The sequence below is a fragment of the Cydia strobilella genome, chromosome 10, assembly GCF_947568885.1.
Source record: "Cydia strobilella chromosome 10, ilCydStro3.1, whole genome shotgun sequence".
Classification (NCBI taxonomy): Eukaryota; Metazoa; Arthropoda; class Insecta; order Lepidoptera; family Tortricidae; genus Cydia; species Cydia strobilella.
In genome coordinates, this window is record NC_086050.1 from 1,005,739 (window position 1) to 1,019,561 (window position 13,823).

The window sequence follows — 13,823 nt, forward strand, 5'->3', positions numbered from 1 at the left end:
CTTTCCGATGACAAAACTTGCGAGCTGGCAGATAAAATTTACGAAAACACGAAGAGGGCGGAAGTGTCCGTAGTAAATAGTCAGACATGTAAAAGCGATGACGTCGTGGTTTGCTTAGCCAGCGTAACAACACAGCTGGCAAAAATGCAATTAGACATAAGTGAGTTACGACATGCGCGTGGGAATTATCGACGTAGCATGGAGCGGAATGCATTTCGTCAGCGCTATTCGTCAAGATCAGGGTCACGGGGCCGTAACAATTGGTTATGTACATATCATTACAAGTTTGGAGAAAGAGCGGGACAGTGCCAGCAGCCATGTGCATGGGAAAACGGACGCTACAAACTAGCTCGCGCGCAGAGAACGGCGGACCTTTGTGCGATATATCCTAGCTCCCGCCTCACAATTACAGACAAAAGCAGTGGAATTAAATTTTTAGTAGATACAGGTGCAGCGGTTTCCTGTATCGGGAGACTCTACGGGAGAGCTAAGAGGGACACCAAGTATATGCTATACGCAGCCAATAATACTAAAATTAATACGTATGGCGAGAAGGATTTGACGCTCAACATCGGGCTTCGGCGACCTTATACATGGACGTTCGTGGTTGCTGACGTCAAGCAAGCAATTTTGGGGGCTGATTTTTTAGAATATCACAAGATTTTGGTAGATATTCATGGTCGCAGATTAATTGACAAAGTTACAGAGCTTACAACGCCTGCAACCATTGTTAGAGTGAAGCGGTCGTCAATACTTTCAATACGAACAATTGATGAGAAAATAGATTCACGAGTTAAGGAGATCTTAGAGAAGTACGTTGATATAACTCGACTATCGTCTATGAAGAAGCCACCAAAGCATAACGTTAAGCATCACATTTTGACGGAGGGCCCACCGATTTCATCACGGGCGAGGCCATTGCCACCAGACAAGTATCATGTAGCTAAGCAGGAATTTCAGAAAATGATGGATTTGGGCATATGTCAGCCATCCGATAGCCCTTGGGCGAGTCCGCTTCACATGGTAAAAAAGAAGAATGGCGAGTGGAGGCCGTGCGGAGACTATCGTATGTTAAACAAGGTTACTGTTCCAGACAAGTACCCTCTTCCGAGGCTAGTAGATTTCACATATATTATGGAAAATAAGAAGGTTTTCAGCAAGATTGATATTCGCAAAGCCTATCATTGTATTCCTGTTGCGGACGTGGAAAAAACTGCAATAATTACACCCTTCGGATTATTTTCGTTCCCGTTAATGCCTTTTGGGTTACGGAATTCGGGTCAGACGTTCCAGAGGTTTATGGATTCCATATTCAGGGATTTAGATTTCATATTCGTGTATGTGGATGACTGTCTAATAGCCTCGCGAAACGAGAGCGAGCACTACGAGCATTTAGATATCGTGTTTTCGCGACTTAATGAGAACGGCATTACGATCAACGCGGAGAAATGCGAGTTTGTTAAGGCGGAAATGGATTTCCTAGGTTATCATATAACGAGCCAAGGGATTCGTCCTACCAAGGAGAAGTACGAGGCGATCGCAGATTTTCCTAAGCCTAAGACTGTCAAGGATTTACGGAGATTTTTGGGCATGGTGAATTTTTATCGTAGTAATTTGCCCAACGCAGCACGATATCAAACTAGTCTAAATGAGTACTTGCAGGACACAAAAAAGAATGACAATACGGCAATCGTTTGGACTCCTGAGGCTGAGCAGGCTTTCGCGCAGTGTAAAAAGAACGTTATGGATGCAATAACGGTGGCCCATCCATTGCAGAACGCACAGTTGGCACTTTTCACGGATGCGAGTTCGTCGTGCGTGGGTGCGGCGCTTCACCAGAGGGTAAACAATGCATGGCAGCCGTTAGGGTTTTTTTCAAAGGGTTTAAGTGAGGCCCAGAGGAAGTATTCAACTTTTGACCGAGAGTTATTGGGAATCTACATGGCGGTGCGGCATTTTCAACGGTTGATCGAGGGAAGAGAATTTACAATTTTTACGGATCACAAACCCTTAACGTATGCTTTTACCAAAAAGCCTTCAGTTAACGATACTCCACGACGTGTTCGCCAGTTGGATTACATATCTCAGTACAGCACGGACATTCAGTTTATTCACGGTCAAGATAACGTAGTAGCTGACAGTTTGTCACGTGCGGTCGACGAAATATGCATGCCGTCGCCGATCGATTATGCTGATTTAGCAAGAAGCCAAGAAGGTGACGCTGAGTTAGTAAAATTGTATAAGAGCAAAAAGTTGAGAATGGAAAAAGTTAACATGTCGGGAATGTCGGTTGCGATAATATGCGACACTTCAACAGGGGTCAATCGTCCCTATATTCCAGAGAAATACAGGAAGATGCTTTTCCAGGCGGTTCACGATATTAGCCACCCTGGGAAACGTACGACCAGGAAGTTAATATCTCAACGGTATATTTGGTACAATATGAACAGGGACGTAAACCAATGGTGTCAGGCTTGCATTAGGTGTCAAAGGTCAAAAGTCTGGAAACATACGGTGGCGCCGTTGGGGGAATTCGCTCCGTCGGCGCGTTTTGAGCACATGCACTGTGACATTGTGGGGCCATTGCCGCTTTCCCAGGGAAAAAGATATTTGGTGACAATGATAGATCGCTGCACTTCGTGGCCAGAGGCTGTTCCAGTCACAGATATTACGGCAGAGACCGTGGCTCGCGTGATTTACGAGGGGTGGATAGTGAGATTTGGTTGCCCTCTGCGCATAACAACGGATCAAGGCCGCCAGTTCGAGTCCAGAACATTTGAGTGTTTAACACAGCTCCTAGGGGTGCAAAGGATCAGGACAACTGCGTACCATCCCCAGGCGAATTCTAAGGTCGAGCGTCTGCACAGGACCATCAAGGCATCCTTAATGGCTAGGGGCTCTCGGGATTGGGTCCGGGAGTTGCCTTCGGTGCTGATGGGAATAAGGAGTGCTGTTCGGGACGACACGGGGTTTAGTGCAACGGAGATGTTGTACGGTGCGCCAGTTAAGCTTCCTGGAGATTTTTTCACGGGCGGGGAGAGTTCAGAGACCTACGACGAGCTTGTAAGAAGGATTCGGAGCAATATTTCAATGTATGCAGCGGTACCTACGCGCCGGTGTACTAGCCAGAAGATCTTTGTTCATCCTGAACTGGGGCGCTGTTCGCACGTGTTTGTGAGGTGCGATATTCTCCGCCCGAGCTTGACTCCGCCGTACGAAGGGCCGTACCTAGTAGTGTCGAGAACAGATAAGGTTTTCTGCATTCAAAAAGGCGGAAAAGAATCGTACGTGTCTATTGATCGTCTTAAGCCCGCATTCTTGCTAGCCGGTCCAGATGCTGATCATGCTGATAGCGCAGACGCGCGGCATATGTGCACGTATGTCACGAAATCGGGGCGTGCGGTGCGGTTTCAGAATTAGGTAGAGCAACTATATAACGACCGTGACGCTCAGAAGCCACCATTCCGCCGGCAAGCTCCTTCAAGCGAAGTTCTTCCTCCGACGGGAACCGAAACCGTGAGGTCCGAGCATTGACAGCAGTTCTGCTAAGTTTAGCATCACTCGCCGCCACCGCCAGCGCTCGCCCCTGCCGCCAGCAGCGTTCACTCTCACCGCGACAGCCGCTCCATCCGCTAATTTATTTTTATTTTTTTTAAAAGGGGGGAGTACTATGGCGGTCAGCAAAATATTATCGGCGCGTGTCGATAACTTAGTATAGGTTTGAGCACGCGCTGATTTAGTTAAGATAAGGCCTGTACCGCCGTAGATTAGGATGTATAAAAACAGTTGATTATGTTGTAATAAATCAGTTTAAGTTAACCCGACAACGGTACCTTTTACTCACCCAACTATGTTCCTCTAAAGGCCCCTTTATGGCTTTGTTAGACTGTTACCCCAGACTCCCTAACTTATGAGTTGGAAAGCTTGGGCATCAAAATGTACTCTCGCATGCAACATCTAACCATGATTTTGGTCATCGGCATATATAAACAGTCTGAATACACTTTTTCATTTCTCATGCTCCGAAAGAGGGTCATTGTTGTTCTAAAAGGTGTGCAGAAAATGATACGTCTCTGCACTAGAGCATTTTACGTTCAAAGTACTATTTTTTTTTTTACGATAAGCAATTGAAATTTTGGTTTAAATGAATTTATTATAAAATTTCCATTCTGATATTTAACGCCCCATTTCATAAATAACGATACTTTTGCCTAAATTGTTAATTGAAGTAGCCTCAAGAAATACTATAAAAAATTATACTTAGTCATGTTTTTAAAAAACATGCATTTTACTTTCCTCGTATTCGAAGGCGAAGGCCAACCTCGGCAGAAGTGAGTGGCTTTCATCCCTTGTTAACAATCTACTAAAACTTAACTATAACGACATTAATGTGACAATAAATAATACAATACATTCAGTTTCAGAGTTGTATTTATTCCATAGTTAATCATCTTAAAGCTGTGCCGAACAACACTGTTTTATATATTTTAAACATCGACTTATAGTAGGTAAGTGAATACTCCTTGAAGTACCAGAATCCATGTAACTATGTGGCTATCGATAGTAAAAGAGAAGTTAAGTTTAAGAAAAATATTCCTATGGCAGCTGTAACAGACCGCTGCTGTACTTCGAAATACGTTTTGTGAAATTCTGTGGTCACCAAATAATGTACAGTCAGCAGCAGAAGTTGCTAAGCGGGCGAGGTGTTCAAAATTACCTTAACAATAAAGTCTCGTCAAGATCATTTTAAACACCTTAGCAACTTCTGGTGCTGACTGTACAGAGCCGAGCAGCGCCACCTAACGTCAGCTGTCAAATATTAATCACGAAACTGTCTTAGACTTTACAAATCTTCTATATAATCAATAGATATTATTAGCTATTACTGGGAACAGGGTTAAGCTCAACGTTGTATCTTAATTCTAGAAAATCTGGCATAAAAATTATCTATCTATTATTTTAGGCCAAAACTATTATTTTTCAAACAGGAAGTTGTATTGAAATTACATCTTTCAGCGTACCCTTCCTGTTTGAAAAATACTATAGTATCTTATTTTGATTAGGCAAATCTCATCTACGGATGTGCCGCCGGAAAGTTTCCGAATTTGCCACTTGGAAAATTTTCGGAACCTCATAATTTTGTATGGGTTTTCTTTGTTTCCTGTAAAATCTTTCTAATTTTTTTGAAGCTTTCCATTACTTGGACATCTGGTAGTTATTTATGTAGGTATCTAACATTTATTTTTTAATGTACGGTAGAACTATCTTATCTTTTAGCTCTGCGCTATGTAGTAGGTACACAGATACGATTTCTGCATTTTTGCTCTGATAAAGAGACCCCGCACTAGCGTCTTTTGAGTCTAGCGTCTAGTCAGCGCCATGGAACAATGGTGTCGCTGCGCAGTTGCGCCAACATTGCGTCAAACAGCAACCATACTCTCCACCACTCGGGGGACGCTAATGTGGGGTGGTCCTAAAATGCTTGGTAGATTTAAACACCATAAAATGGGATTTTAAGAGTTTTCCTATGAACATACCCATAGTAACGCATGACACTAAAGTTAATTCACCCTATAAATTAGGGAACTATCCATACCATTAATACACTTCGCATTGACATAGATATATCTAAGAATGGTCATTGCAGGTACAGAAGTACGGAAAATGGGGTTTCTAATACCACATTTAAGGGGTCATCCATAAATTACATCACTCGAATTTCATGATTTTTTCCCACCTTGTCACATTTGACAGCCCCCTTCCCCCCTGGTGTGACGTCACATATTAGGCATTTTTTTTTTTCAACGAAATCAGTACCTAATCCCAACTAAGTATTATTATTTTAATAAAAAAAATTGTATTAAAGCAATATAGCAAGACACTACACTAACACTAAACCGATTAGGAAAAAAGTACACGAATAAAAATGATTTATAATTGTAATTAAAAACTAGTTCTTTAACAGTAACCTACCTACAACAATTAGAAAAACATTAAAACAAATTTCGGTTACAGCCAGGCTAGCACATGATTGGCGCGAGAGTATCTCGCCGCGACATAGACTACCCATCCCTCTTTAATTCATACAGTTAGTAAAAGACGGGTAGTCTATCTCGCGGCGAGATACTGTCGCGCCAATCATGTGCTCGGCCTACTGGTAAAGTTAAAGTGACGTCACAAAGTTTGTAAGTCCCCCCTCCCCCTTGTCACAACATGTCACGTGTTCTTGACCCCCTCCCGCCCCTAAACGTGTGACGTAATTAATGGATGACCCCTATATTACACATTTTATTCGGTTAGAACATCCGTCAAGTAGGCCAATTCTGATTTTGATAATAGCTTGTCGATCGTCACCTTTCATTTCAAGGTGATATCAAAACAAGAACAAAACTATAACAATACTCGAAATCAGATTCGGCCTCAAGGGGTATTTAACAGCTACTTTACTAATCTTGATATCATAAGAATAATATTGTCAACTCATATCAGTACGAAAGTGACTCAAATACAAATGTTTAGGCACAGTAATTTAGGACGTAAGGTTCTAGTAATACGCAGGGACCGGCCCGCTATCCCTTATCGGGGTTTTATAAGGGTATTGCATAAGGCTTAACTCACCATACCCTTTGCCAGACGAAACCCTTTGTTTTGCTTTTAAAAACCCTTATATAAAGCTACCACATTTGAGTAATCGGTAGCCCAAATACCCTTACAAAATCCTTATCATCCGCTATAAAGGGCTTCCATTTTAGCATAAAAGCGTGCTAATTTAAGTCGTCTACCTTGTTCATAAAGCACACATTACTTCGAATCCGAGCGATCGTCGGCGGCGACGGCGGCGTTCTTTGACTAGGCACGTATTTTCTTTCCTTTTCATGCACTACCGTAGATATATACTAATCCTGTCTCTTTCACGCAAAGGGAAACCTTTATAAAAAGCGCTTAAAGATAAGGGTAACCCTTATTAAGAGCTAGCCTTATTTTTGGTCAGCTTTTCGGTAAGGGTTAGTCAAAGGTAAGGGTATGAATGGGCTTGCAGTTCAAAAGGGAAAGTCTTTCAATGTGTTAGCCGTATTTAAGTGTCGCCCATTGAAAGGGTTTTATCGCGGAAAGGGTTGTCCGGTCCCTGGTAATACGATTTAATTAACCCAAATAAAAACCCTAGAGATCAAATATTACTTAGAATGTAACTCTAATACCGATACCAACTCATAGGAGTCATAGGTGTAGTGTAAAAGCAGACCAAATTAAATTAGGCCTTACGTCAATGTCAGAAAGACTAAATTCGAAAAGCGCTAGTATCTAATGTGAATTTTAGAACAAATATAGAAGTAAATTGCAATTTCAAGGAATAGACCTTCAATATAACATCAAAAAATAATATATCTATCTATAGATAATATATCACAATCAAGAGTAATCTACTGGTGATACTGCGAAATCATATTACCATCATTTTGACCTTATTACAACACCATAAAGTTTAAAATCGTCTATGAGAAATACAAACACTATTTATTTGGTTTCTTCTTCTTCCAGCAACATAAGAATTATAGCCAGTACATAAACAGAGTGGCGCATTGCCGTGAATGTCCCCGCGCGGTGAGCATTTTGCCGCCCATACTTAACATGATTTTATGATAAAGTTAAACTGACGTCACAAAGTACGTTCCCCCTACTCCTTGACACAACATGTCACGTGTTCTTGACCCCCTCCCCCCCCCCCTGTGATGTAATTAATGGATGACTCCAAATGGTTAAACAAAGCAGCACAAACACGGCACATATCACCAACAGACCTCAATCAATCCGCTAAACTCATATTAAAAAACTCTTTTTTCAACACCGGCATAGATTCTTCATCCTTCACCCTCGCAGGCAGAGTATTATCAAAATGCGGGTACTTGGGGTGCCACCAGTCAAACACTAAGATAGTCACAACGGTGTCGATGACAACGGATTGGTCAGGCACTAGGTTCCGGGAGATGTTGTGGGCGCTGGTGCTGAAGCCGAGGCTGAGACGGTGGTGGCGGAAACCTGGTGAGAGGACAACGGAGACGGAGCTTAGTGTCATGCCGAGGAGCGGTGGGACTTCGTGGAAACTTGTGCAGGTCACCTGAAAGTGGAAGATAGGTAAAATTATATCAGAAAGGATTAAAAGGCAGACATGTTGAATTATTTAAGAGCCTTACATAAAATTAACAATATTTAACCATTTTGTGACTAGTGAAAAGGGATATAATGGGAACCTCTTTTCAATTAGATCACGGCATTATGTAAGTGGGTCACTTTTAAACATTTCAACAAGTTGTCAGTCTAATGACTTTATTAAATTAAAATAGAGACTATATTAGATGATTAATAGCAATTTTCAAGGTAAAAAGCATGAAATTAAAAATAAAATAAACTTATCTTGAATGTTAATTTGATTTTGCAACTTAATTTTGATAGTATAAAATATTAGTAACAGTTAAATAGATAGTTTTTTTAAAATGAGTTTTAATATATATTTTTTTTTGACGTATTAAAAAAAAGAACATATTAAAAGCATTAAATATTATTATTATATTGTTTAATACACTAGCAGCTGAAAGCTGATGCGTGTATATAAAAAGTTTGTCTATATAAAAAATCTGGAAGTAGTACTTTATAATTTTCATAAAACACCACAACACAACCACCCAGTCTTCATGATAAAAAAAAGCGTTGATATGATGGAAAAAATATGGAAATAATATTGCAAGATTAAAAAAATAAAAAAAAAACAATTTTAAGTCTAAATTTTGAAATAATCAATATCATACCTGCAACACTTGACAATCCTCATCCGGATTAGCATCAATCCTGTCCAGCTCGTCCAACATGTTCCCGTTTTCATTCTGCGGCCGTTCCAGCGGCACCTTCTTTAATTTAAAATACACCAGCCAATATATTGGTCCTTTATTATACCAGACATTTACGCAGAGACGTTTCACCAGACGGTGCGGTCTACTCTCCTGTATAGCATCAAGCTCAATCTTATGGACAAACACACTGTACGTATGGTGCAATGCTCGTATGACTCTCTGCTTTAAGCCATACACTTTAAAACTATTCTCAATCCTCAACCTTGGTGGTAACCGAGAATGACCCTGACAGTAACGCTTGTATAGATTGCGCCAGAATGATTCCCGTTGCGTGCAGGCGTATGAAGCTTTATTTATAGCAGCAAAATTGCCTATTTGCTCTGGTTTGATATATGCAGATATCAGATAAAATACTATTTCCGGGTATATTATACCTGGCCGCTTGTCAATGTCAACTTCAAGTTTTGCATTGCTCTTTTTCTTGTATATGTACCTTTTATAGCCCTCTGCATCTATCTCTTGGACCAGGTCATAGTCTGCCATTTCATCCCATGATACCTCACCAGTATCTGTTATCTGTGCTTTTTTCAGACGTCTGATTGGTTTTGGCGCGTCTGCGGAGTCTTTTAACGTAAAATCTGAAACAGAAGGCTAAATATTTATCAGTACGGTTTTTACTCACTATTATGTTTAGTCGCTTTTGGCGACAAGCAATATGTCTCACGATAGTTTAAGTGCGATTATAGAAGGCTAAATACACAATCTTGTTAATTTGTTTTTAATATTAGTTTACTTGTTGTTATAACTTTTTTTTGCGCTCCTTTTGTTTTCGTTAAATAAGATCAACAATAACAAGTATATATTAGCATCGAACCGAATCCCCAACATATTATTCAAAAGGTTTTTTATAGAGGAATAAATTCCTATAAGAAAACCTATTGATTTATATATTAAATTAGTTGTGTTAGCATTTGAAACTACAAATTAGAAGCTATATACCTGAATTTGAACATTTCCAGTCCCCTTTTTTCTTCCACATTGATTCGGCTGTTTTCTTTTTAATAAACAATCTGTTTTTCCCACGAAGTTAAACTGTTCTATAAACTACAGATTAAATTAGGAATGTGTTGCTATTTATATGGTTAGGTTGGGTTATATGTTATGATAAAGGAAGAAAATAAAATAATAACTACTCAACGCTTGCTCCACTCCATTTCTCGATTTGATTCATTTGACATTTCATTTGAGTTTTGACTACTTTGATTTTGACAATGACATTCTTATCGATTAGTAGCATGCTTACCCGCCCACAATATATAAAAACTTATCTACATTGGTAACTTAAGTTCTCACCCTAAACATAATTATTTATTACTCTTGATGATTATTAATATCTTCGTTAAAACTTGCTGTGAGTGCCAATTTGTTTTTTTACAAATTTAGTTTTTAATCTTCACTATTATTTTTATAACAACCTTTGTAAACAGCAATACTGTAGCTCTTGAAGCGCCCTCTGCATACGCTAGGCGGTGACTTTTTCAAAGAGTTGAAAAACTTATCAGAAGTGTAATTTTCGAGTGAATTTTGCGGGCGGCTTGAACTTCGAGGCCAGTGGCATTATATTATTATTTATTCATATAAAATTAACAATACAAAGTTTGTGTTAGAATATTAACATTAATGTACAATAAAATAACTAGAATTAGCAAAAAAATACATGTCGAAAAATATAGAAGAGTAAGTCAGGTAGTAGTAGTAGTAGTAGTAAACTCTTTATTGTACAAATATACACATTAAAAATTACATGGTATAAATAATAAGGTGAGGTGGTGAGGTGAATCACTCATGTTCTTTTTAGGGTTCCGTACCCAAAGGCTAAAAACGGGACCCTATTACTAAGACTCCTCTGTCCGTCTGTCTGCACCAGGCTGTATCTTATGAACCGTGATAGCTAGACAGTTGAAATTTTTTGTTTAATGTAATTTTATAGTAATCAAAAGTCGTTGTCAGTCCACGCTTTTTGGCATGAAAAAATTAACTATTTTACTATAAAGACAGGGAGCTTACAAATCTTAAAAATATTCTGTTCAATGCAATTACGCCTCTTCTTCCGACGGGCGTGATATGCATTGATAATCAAAATTCAATTCTACACTTTTAACATTAAGGTCTGTTGATTGTGAATTGTGAATATAATAATGCCCATATTTTTTTCACAAAATACATCGGTATTTGCTGTTCTAAATGCCGATGACAGGGTCGAGTCAGTCGAGTGGAAAAAACGAGGGGAGGTCTTTGCCCAGCAGTGGGACAACAAAGAAGGCTAATAATAATAAAAAATGCTGTTCTATAGTTTGGCCACGGATTGTCTCAATTTCAAACATAGACAGAGAGAATCAGTATGTCTTTGTCACGCTAGTACTAGCACCCAAAAAAGGGAAAGGTATTGTTTTTTTTTGGTTCTTATTTACTGATAAATTTGGTTTGCCAGACTATACATAAAGCGAGATGACACTTCTAGATAAATATCTACTCTTTGATGTGATTGACGTTCCAATCCAAGATGGCAGACAGGCCGTTTGAGCCGTGATAGTACGGGATTGTAGGAGTGTAATTTCTAGGTGTGTCATTCTAAATATTGAACTAGAATGTCTCCCGAATTCTTGACTAAAATCTTGTACGATTATTCTGACAATGTGAAACTACGTCCTCGCGTATCGTGCGCTAGGTTTAGGTAACGTTTGTGCCGGGACATATGTAAAACGGTGATCGAATTGTGTTATTCGGTGTGTCGTGTACGCGATTTATTCTGGTTTAATGGTAAATTAAAATGTGGAATATGATGTGCGACGTGATGCCCACTATATCGGAAGACAGTATCAGCCAGAGGAGTTCGCAGTTTTCTGGCGAAGATGCGAATTTCGAGCAGCTTATGGTGTCGATGCTCGATGAGAGGGATAAGTTGGTGGAGAGTCTACGGGAGACGCAGGAGCGGCTCGGGGACTCAGAGCTCCGCCTGAAGGAGGTGGAGAAGGAGCGGGACTCGTTGCATCGGCAGATCGCAGCGAACTTGCCTCAGGTCAGTGACACTGCGTTCTCGTAACACATATTTTCGCCGATGTCGGCTTTTTGGTGCCTGTTATCTAATACACACCTTGTTTATGCAGCAAAAAGGTTGTAGGTGTGTGAAAAAGTCCAACTAAGCGTAACCTAAAAAATAATGGATAGTTGAATCAATTACATACTGAGAGACACCTTGATTTTGTTTATATTTACTATTGATTATTGCTGACTGCTGCTGAGTGACTTCGCGTTATTGGTCAACTGCCTTTTAGGATTTGTCCATTTAAATGATAAATAATGTATTTTAGGAGCCTATAATTACTTAATAAGAATTTATTTCATGATTGTGTTTAACATATTTCTAAACAAATTTCATAAACTTGATAACTTGATAAAATTAAATATGTACATAATTCTAGTGCCTGACATCTAGGAATAAGTTTTTACTTGTTATTACAATATTGCATTTGTTGCCAAACTAGTTAGGCACCTTAACCTAGTTATTTTATCTTGGCCTTCAGGTTTTTCTAAAGCTCATTATGCACACACAATTACTAACTGTAATTAACTGCAAACATAAATCTAGTTTACATTTATTTAGTTATCCGAAGGCCTACCATGAACCATGCTCGACGTGTTGCCTCCCTGTCACACTTACATACAAATTTACAAGTGCGACAGAAGGCAACAGTCTTGTAAACGGTCAAACAGTGATGTACAGTCAAGTGTAATATGGGTGCACTCAGCATACTCAAAAATATGTCCCATAACTCTTATTTTTTTATACTACGTCGGTGGCAAACAAGCATACGGCCCGAGTGATGTTAAGCTGTCTCCGTAGCCTATGTGCGCCAGCAACTCCGGAGGAGTTACATGCTCGTTGCCGACCCTAACACCCCGCACCCTCGTTGAGATCTGGCAACCTTACTCACCGGCAGGAACACAACACCATGAGTAGGGTCTAGTGTTATTTGGCTGTGGTTTTCTGTAAGGTGGAGGTACTTCCCCAGTTGGGCTCTGCTCTATGACAGCCGCTGTGCTGTGCTTACCACACAAAGCAAGATGACATTGTTTAAAGACATACCAGGTCGATTCTTATGTCAGCGAATTACAAACTATGACACATTTATGAGTAAGTTGTATGCATGCATATTTTTACAATTTGGAACCTCGGAACTGTACATGCATAATTAAATATATCAACCCACTGGTTGGTCCATTCCTGTTGGTTGTCTACCACTTGTCTTATGTCAATACCTTTTGGTTAACGCTTCATAACCCTTGAGTTGTTGGAACTACGATTTTATTTAAATGAATCAAATTTTAAATTTAATTGACGTAATTGTCCGGGAGCCAGTTCTCTGCGACTTGAAAGGTTAAAATTATTTTATCAAAAATAACCAGAATCCTCTACAGCAGATAGTCATATACGAGACTTAGACACTACCCCTACTAATATTATTAATGCACAACTGTCTGTCTGTTACCTCTTCAAGGAGATAGTTTTTATCAATCATCATCATCATCACCCCACCCAGGCAAAATTGCGGGTAGAACCTAGTGTTTTATAAAAACTATCAATTGACCTTCCAACCAAGATAGAGAAATCTAGGTCTCGTCAAAAAAAAAGTACTAATACTAATTATTGCAATGCTTCTTTACTACTTTTGTAAATAAACATTCCTCATTATTTACTAACAAAACATAAAACAAGCAATCCTACTACCAATCAATACTATCAATCAATGAGTTACATAATGGTGCATAACATGTTATAATTGATGATCAACAAGTTCACTGGCAATAACATAACATACATTAATGGGTTAGTGAAACTAGAGCATGTGGGTGATTCTACAATGTACACTATCTTATCTTTTGTTGTAGTGTAAATGATGGCTACATAGATAAGAT

The 13,823-nt window shown here is 39.4% G+C and overlaps 2 protein-coding genes across 4 annotated transcripts in view; one reads left to right on the forward strand and one right to left on the reverse strand.

The window, feature by feature from the left end:
- Positions 1–7,731: 7,731 nt before the first annotated feature.
- LOC134744845 (putative transmembrane protein 183BP) lies at positions 7,732–10,066 on the reverse strand. Its single transcript, XM_063678770.1, has 3 exons — positions 9,846–10,066; positions 8,805–9,484; positions 7,732–8,116 (listed from the first exon to the last, which is right to left on the reverse strand). Exons 1-3 carry the CDS (start codon positions 9,883–9,885, stop codon positions 7,805–7,807), a joined length of 1,032 nt encoding a protein of 343 aa, XP_063534840.1. The 5' UTR covers positions 9,886–10,066; the 3' UTR covers positions 7,732–7,804.
- Positions 10,067–11,402: 1,336 nt separating this feature from the next.
- Positions 11,403–13,823, forward strand: part of LOC134744837 (liprin-alpha-1) — a 226,811-nt gene continuing 224,390 nt past the window's right edge. For all 3 annotated transcript variants that reach the window (XM_063678756.1, XM_063678757.1, XM_063678755.1), the window contains exon 1: positions 11,403–11,925. In XM_063678756.1, the coding sequence (XP_063534826.1) occupies positions 11,677–11,925 (249 nt within the window). In that variant the 5' untranslated portion in view covers positions 11,403–11,676. The remainder of the gene's footprint in view (positions 11,926–13,823) is intronic.